At 67.0% G+C, this 7,153-nt stretch overlaps 1 protein-coding gene across 1 annotated transcript in view; it reads right to left on the bottom strand.

Annotated features, from left to right (window-relative positions):
* LOC145718185 (obscurin-like) overlaps positions 1–7,147 on the bottom strand; it is a 7,284-nt gene extending 137 nt beyond the window's left edge. Inside the window, exons 1-15 of the mRNA XM_081809651.1 lie at positions 6,995–7,147; positions 5,797–6,081; positions 5,340–5,606; positions 4,924–5,193; positions 3,926–4,192; positions 3,475–3,741; positions 3,164–3,276; positions 2,894–3,047; positions 2,569–2,730; positions 2,375–2,479; positions 1,323–1,589; positions 956–1,225; positions 582–848; positions 233–499; positions 4–127 (exon numbers count right to left, since the gene is read on the bottom strand). Coding sequence (XP_081665777.1) covers positions 4–127; positions 233–499; positions 582–848; positions 956–1,225; positions 1,323–1,589; positions 2,375–2,479; positions 2,569–2,730; positions 2,894–3,047; positions 3,164–3,276; positions 3,475–3,741; positions 3,926–4,127 — 2,198 coding nt within the window. The 5' untranslated portion in view covers positions 4,128–4,192; positions 4,924–5,193; positions 5,340–5,606; positions 5,797–6,081; positions 6,995–7,147. The remainder of the gene's footprint in view (positions 1–3; positions 128–232; positions 500–581; positions 849–955; positions 1,226–1,322; positions 1,590–2,374; positions 2,480–2,568; positions 2,731–2,893; positions 3,048–3,163; positions 3,277–3,474; positions 3,742–3,925; positions 4,193–4,923; positions 5,194–5,339; positions 5,607–5,796; positions 6,082–6,994) is intronic.
* Between the last annotated feature and the right edge of the window lie 6 nt (positions 7,148–7,153).

Here is a 7,153-nt window from a genome sequence, read left to right as displayed (position 1 = left end):
AGCTCCACGCTGTCCTTTCGCCACACCACGCGGGCCTGGGGGTCCGAGACCTCACACTGCAGGGCCAGCGTGCCCCGCTCCTCCGCGGACACATCGTCCAGAGCCTTCAGGAACACCACCGGCTTGGCTGGGGGCGAGTGTGGGCAGGTGAGCGAGCGCCACTCCGTCCGGCCTGCCGAGAGCCCCGCGCCCCTCCCTGGGGAACCCCAAGGGCCCCGCAGGGACGCCTCACCTTTGACCTCCAGGCGGGCAGTGGCCGACACCTTGGGGGAGCGGGCGCGCACGGTGCCCGCGTCCGCCCGCCGAACCCGCTTCAGCACCAGCGTGTGGCGCCGGCCCTCGTGGGCGATCTCATGGAAGCTGTCGCTGTACAGAGGCGTGCCGTTGAGCGACCACTCCACCTCCTCGTCCTCCTGGGACAGCTCGCACGAGAAACAGGCCCGGCCCTCCTCCGTGACTTCTGCGTCCTGCATCGGCTGCGTCACTGTGACCTCGCGCGCTGCCCGGAGCAGAGCGCGCCGCTCAGCACCGCGCTGGCGCCTCCCCGGAGACCCTCCCAGGGCCCCGTGCGCCCTCCGTACCTTCCACGGTGACCGCAGCGCTGCTCTGGGCGCCGCCGGCCTGGCAGCGGTAGAGGCCCGCGTCGGCCGGCGTGAGGCGGAGGATGCGCAGCTCCGCCATGTGGCCCTCCAGCCGCATCCTGAGCTTCTCGGAGGGCGCCAGCGGCGTGTGCTCCTTGTACCACTGCACGGCCTTGGGGGGTGGCCTGAAGTCGCAGGACAGCACCACCGACTGCTGCTCGCGCCCCGCCTTGGGCTCCAGCGGCCGCGTGAGCACCACGGGGACGTCTGCGGCGGAAGGGGAGAGGGCGGCGCTGCGGCAACGGAGGGACCCGGCGTCCGACCCGCGCCCTGCGCCAGCTCCAGCTGCAGCCAGCCGCGGACCGAGCGCTCACCTGAAACTACCAGGCGCGCGGTGGAGCGCGACTTGCCGATGGTGAAGTGCACGGGCCCCGTCATGGTGGAGCAGGTGCGCCGCAGCGTCAGGCGGTGCACCGTGCCTTCCTGCTCCATGGCCACGTCGGCCCCGGCCTGCAGCACCGTCCTCCGCAGGAGCCACTTGGGCGGCCGCACCGACGGAATGGACGTCTCACACTCGAACCAGGCGGGGGCGGGCTCCATCACCGTGACGTCCTGCAGGCCGCGCACGATGGTGATGGATTGCTCTGTGGGGGAGGGGCTGGTCACCGGCGCGGCCCCGCTGGGAGGACCGCTCACCGCCACCGGGCCTCGGGGGAGGCGCCCGCACCGCGCTGCCCGCACCTTCCACGAAGAACTGGGCGCTGGTCTTCACGTCCCCAGCATCGCAGGTGTAGGTGTCCTCGTCCTCGGGCTGCACATCCTTGATGATTAGCTTCCGGTAGAGGCCGTCACTGACCATCTCATACTTGGGTCCGGGCCGCAGCTCCACGGGGCCCTTGAACCACTGCACCTGCGCGCTGGCGCGAGACATCTGGCACTCCAGCACGCCCCGGTGCTTCTCCATGGCTATCTTGTCCCGCAGCGGGCGCAGGATGGCCACCGGCAGCTCTGTGGGTGTGGCGGGGGCGGTTGGGGGTGCTCTGGGCTCCGAAACCCCACCCCCACCTCGGTCTGGGCGCTCTGCCTCTGCAGCCTTCGACCAGCGGGCTGGGCCACCGCCCTCGGGCAGAACAGCCCGCGCTGGCCCCTTCCCTGTCCAGCAGACGGCTACCCCGAGTGTCCCCCTCGGGCTTCTCTGGGACCCACTGCACACCGCTGGCCGGGAGGAAGCTGAGCGCACCCACATGCATGCCCCTGGCCCTTCTCAAGCTCCTTCGGCATACCCCTGCCCCCCACACATGCCCGCCTTGCCACTTTTCCCCACACCACACCCTGCGCCCGCCTGGCACACCCCTGCATCAGGCAAATCCAAGCCCCGTATGCCTTAGCCCGCCCCCCTTGCCGCAGATCCTCCCTCCTCGATGCCCTCACTGTCACCAAGGCCACCAGTTAAGGGCTGACGCTCGCCACCTGCCGGGGTGCCACCTGCCCTCGCCACCTCTCCAGCACTTGCCACGGTCCCAGGAAGAGGAACGGTTTACTCCTGCCTCCATTTTCAACAAGGAGACCCTGAGCCCTCATACCCGGAGCTGCCTCTCCCAGACCCCTGTCCTCCTGCTGAGGAGGCAACACCTCCCTCTCCTCCTTCTGGGTCATTGCTGTCCTCCTCCCAAGAAGGGCCTGGGGCACCCCAGCCTTTCCTGGGACAGCGGACTGTCAGCCCTTGGAAGGCCCAAAACGTGTGTGTTCACCCACACACTGCCCAGCACAGACCCCCCTCTGGGCTCCCTCACCTTTCACTCGGAGCTCCGCTCGCGATTCTGCACTTTCGGCAACAAATCTGATCTCCCCTGCGTCTTCTGCCAGGACCCTCCGGTAGATGAGAGTGTATTTCCTTCCTGGGAACACAGGTCACTCAGTACTGGGGGGAGGAGGGCCTGGGGACAGGAGGAGGACGTGCCCTCCCGCAGCCTGCCCAATATCGCACCTTCCTGGCGGATGCGCACATTGTCACTGGGCCGAAGCTTACTGCCCTCCCAAAACCACTGGGCCGGCACCTCGTCCAGAGAGACCTCACAGGAGAATGTGGCACCCTCCTTCTCCATCACCTCCACATCTTCCAGGGGCCTCACGATCTGAACCTTGCGACCTGGGGTAACAAGCAGGGCCTTGTCGCACCTGGACACACGGAGCTGCCCCTCCCCCCCTCCCGCCCAGACCGCTGAAGGGTACAGGGCAGGGCAGCCAGGGGGCTAAGCACCTGGCTGGGGAATGTGGGGAGGCCAGGAGGTTCTGACCCCTAATCTGCCCACCTTGCACCTTCAGGGAGGCTGAGCTCTGAGCGTCGTGGGCATCACACACGTACACGCCCTGGTCCCCGAGCTCACACCGGTAAATGATGAGACTCCGACACGCACCCTGGGCCACCATGCCCACTGTCTTGCCCACGCGCAGCTCCACACCGTCCTGAGGAGGGATGAGGTCGGGTCAGGTGCTGGGACTGCCCCGCAGAGCAGCCCCTCGCCTGCCAGGCACCCGTGAGAGGTAAGGGCAGCCAGAGGACTCCGGGGGGAGGGAGGCACCTTCAGCCAGCGCACATCCACGTTGGGGCGCGACAGCTCACATTCCAGGGTCACCTTGTCCTTCTCGGTGGCCACCATGTCCTGCAGGGGGCGGCTGAACCTCACAGGCAGCTCTAGGTGGGCAGGAGGGGGGAGGTGAGAGCAGGGCCAGGAGGGGTCTGAGCCGGGCGGTATCACACAGCTGATTCCAGGGGCGAGACCCAGTGCCCTGTCCCCGGGATTCCACGACCACGACCCCGCCTGCCTCCCCAGGCCACCTTGGGGACAGAGGCGGGTGCGCTCTGCGGCGGGTCCCACCCACGCCCACGCACCGGTGACCATGAGCTGCGCAGACGTGTGCACCCCCTCGGCTTTGAAGGCGATGAGGCCGCTGTCCTGCGGCCGCAGCTCCAGCAGCGTGAGGGTGTGAATGGGGCCATGCACTGCTAGCTGGCAGGTGGGCCCTGGCTGCAGCCGCAGGCCATCACGCGTCCAGCTGCCCTCCACGTGGTCATGTGACAGCTTCACCTCCATGCTGACGGCACCCTGCTCCCAAGCCTCTGCGGCCTGCAGGCCCCGGACCAGCCGGACCTGGCGCACTGGGCAGACACGCAGGGGCAGGGGTGAGCCGTGCATGGACACCTTAGCCCGCAGGCCAGCTGTCCAGGGGGGAAAGGCACACCCCTTCCTTACCCCCGGGGCCTGCCCCTCCAGGGGGACATCCACCGCCCTCCCCCCCCCTCCTGCCTAGATGCCCGACCCCCAGGTCCAGCTGCTGCTCACTTTCCACGGTGAGCTTGGCCTGTGTCTTGTCGTCCGGAGTCTCGCACCCGTAGAAGCCACGGTCCGAGAAACCCACGCAGTGCAGAACCAAGCGGTGACTGGTGCCTTCCGCGTGAACCTCCACGTTCTTGCCTGGCGCCAGGGCTACTGCATTCCGTGTCCACTTGACCTCAGGCCACGGCCGCGTCAGCTCCACTTCCATGGTCACTGAGCTCCGCTCTTCCACCGTCTGGGGTTCCAGCTTCTTTCTGAACAGCACCGGAGCCTCTGGGGCCGCAAGCAAGGGAGGTCACCGCAGTCACTGCCACTCTTGAAAGAGCCCGAGCCCGAGGGCCCTCCCTCCCCCCACCGGGCAAAGCTGCTCCCCACCTCAACCTCACATTCCGCCTCCAAGCTGGGCCCAGCCCTGCACCTGCACAGGTCCAGTCACACAGGAGGAAGCTGAGGCCCTGGGAGGCTGCTCCTTCCTCAGCACGCCTCTCATCTCCTGCTCCCCTGCTCCCAACAACCCAACCAGGCAAAGTGCCTGGCACTCCTAAGTGTGGCCCATGACCGCCAACAGCGGGTCACGGGAGCTGGTGCAACAGACTGAGCCCCCAGACCTGCCGCACCAGCCTTAAGGAGACCCTGGACACTCCACATCAAGGAATGAAAAGCATGGCACTAGTGGGCCTCCCCGCCCCAGGCTCTGCCATGTTCTCCCCAGAAGGTGCTTGCACTGGCTGCCAACTCCACTTCCATCCATGGGGCTTGGCTTGGGATGCCTCCTCCAGGAAGCCTCACTGGACAGCCTCAACCTCTGCCCACTCCCCAACCAGATGCCCCTTGTGGGAGTTTACTTTGTCCCCTTACGAGTAGATACCCAGCCCCTGGGCCCCACCCGAGTCTCCTTTGTGCAGCCTCCAGGTCACCCAGACCAGCTGGACCCAGGCCGGCATCAGAAGGCCGCCAGGGAACCAGCCCACGGGGAGGCCCTCCCCGCGGCCCCATCCACGCACCTCGCACCCGAAGAGCAGCCGAGGACTTGACACCCTCAGCCTCTGCAGTGATCTCGCCAGCATCCTCCAGGGTCAGGCCGGAGATAGTCAGGCTGTGGCCGGCGCCACTCTGCGCTATGAGAAACTTCTCACTGGGCTGCAGCAAGGCGCCGTCCCGGAACCACGTGACTGCCGCATCGCCGGGGGACACCACGCACTGGAAGGTGGCCTCGCGGCCTTCCTCCGCCACCACGGCGCTCAACGCAGCCGTGAACTTGACCGTGCGGGGGGCTGCGGACAGGGGTTTTGCTTGAGAGGCAGGTGGGAGAGGCAGAGGCCCCGCCCTGCAGGCGTGGAGAAGGACACCTCCTCCAGGCAGCCGCCCAGGTGCGCCCCGCCCGACTGCCCGCCCACCCGCGCGCCCCTCCGCGGCTTACTGCTGACGGTCAGCTGAGCGCTGGTGCAGTCGTCACGTGTCTCACACGCGTACTCCCCCGCATCCTCCAGCCGCAGGCCTGACACCGTGAGCGAGCGCCGGGGCCCCGCGGCTTCAATCTGGAAGCGTTTGCCAGCCCGGAGCTGCGTGCTCCCGCGGCGCCACACGACCTCGGCCTGGGGCGGGCTCAGCTCGCAAACCAGCGTCACTGCGCCGCCCAGCTCCCCGCTCACGGGCTCCAGGGGCCGGCAGAACTTGGCGGCCACCTCTGCAGGACGGGAGGGGCATCAGCGGCAGGGTTCGGGCCCGGGGACAAGCTCTGTGCCCAGCAGCCGTGCGCCCTGAGTCCCCCTCTGGCTCCGGGCAGGGATGCCGCCCCCTGCGCCCTCCCCCCCCCGCCCCCCGCCCCCCCCTCGCACACACGGGGTTCCCAGAGGACCGCCCCCAGCCCTGCTGACCTTCCACCTGCACGGGGAAATCCTGCACCTCTGCGTCCACACGGCAGCTGTAGACCGCGCTGTCCAGGGTTTGCGCGCTGTGGATGGTCAGGGTGTGGGTGTCCCCCAGACTGGCCGTTCGGTGCCGCTTGCTTCGGCGAATCTCAACACCGTCCTTGAGCCACGTCACCGCGGCCACAGAGGGTGTAACCCGCGTGGCAGTCAGGACAATGTCCTCATGCTCCCTGACCACCAGAGGCTCCCTGCGGCCAGGTCTCTCCAGGGCGGGGGGTTCAGGCTCCGGCTCTGGGGGGAGGTCAGTGGGCATAAGAGCAGGGCCCTTGCATTCCTGGCCTGGGCCCCATCCCACCGAGGAGCCACACTGTGGGAGAAGACCTGAAATGGGGCCACCCCAAACTCCCATTGCCCTACAACTGCCCCACTTCCGTCTCTGCTGAGCAAACCATGCCACCTGGCAGCCACCATCCAGGCATCCCGAGGCCAGAAAGGGCAGCCAGGAGGAGCCCCCTGGGACCACAGCCTGGGGGCCAAGAGCTGAGAGCCCAAGACCCCTGCCCGCCAGTGAAGATGGCCCCATGAGCAGATACTGCAGAGAGTGGGAAGCAGGCAGTTAAGGGACCCTGCCACAGCCTGGGGCCTGGGTCCACATTACAGAAGGGCATCAGGGAGCAGGCCCAGGAGGGGAGGCAGGAGAGGACAGCCTGGCCCAGGCCCAGGCCAGGATGGGCATCTGAGCAAGGGCAAGTCCACAGGGCTGACGAAAGGACAGCTGGACAATCAGGATCCCAAGGCCAAAGCCCCTCAAGTGAGGCTCCACAGCGGCCCAAGGGGGATTTAAAATGGGAAACGTATCTGCTCACCAACCCTAGACAAAGAACAGTCACTGCCACAAACCACAGGCCCTAGCAGCCTGCAGGTACCCAAGAAAGCCTCAGTGGCAGGTTCCGTGCTAGTTGAAGTGGGGATGTGGCATATAAGGGAGAAGCCTGGGGAAACAGATGCCCAGAACAACCCACAAGAAGGGCTGCGGTGAGTGTTCTCCAATCCAAGGACCTGGGCAGAGGACAGAGCCCTGGGCTGGGCGGATCAACAGAGAACCCAACACAGGTACAACACACACCTGTCCCCCACCCTGTCCAAGAGGGCTCATTTCCTGATTTCTCAGGAGCTTATCCCCTCTGCCCAAACTGACACGCACCTGCCACGTCCAGGTGGAAGGACACCTTCTGGCCCCCGGCCTCACAGCTGTACTCCCCAGCGTCCTCCTTGCCCACCTGCTGCACCACCAGCCGCCTGCTGCAGCCCTTGGCCTCCACGTGCACTTTGGAGCTCGCACTCAGCTTCTTCCCATCCTTGT

Source organism: Leptonychotes weddellii, unplaced genomic scaffold, assembly GCF_054177405.1.
Source record: "Leptonychotes weddellii isolate Sample4059 unplaced genomic scaffold, ASM5417740v2 HiC_scaffold_1183, whole genome shotgun sequence".
In the NCBI taxonomy this organism is placed as follows: Eukaryota; Metazoa; Chordata; class Mammalia; order Carnivora; family Phocidae; genus Leptonychotes; species Leptonychotes weddellii.
This window is presented reverse-complemented; position numbering and strand designations above follow the sequence as displayed.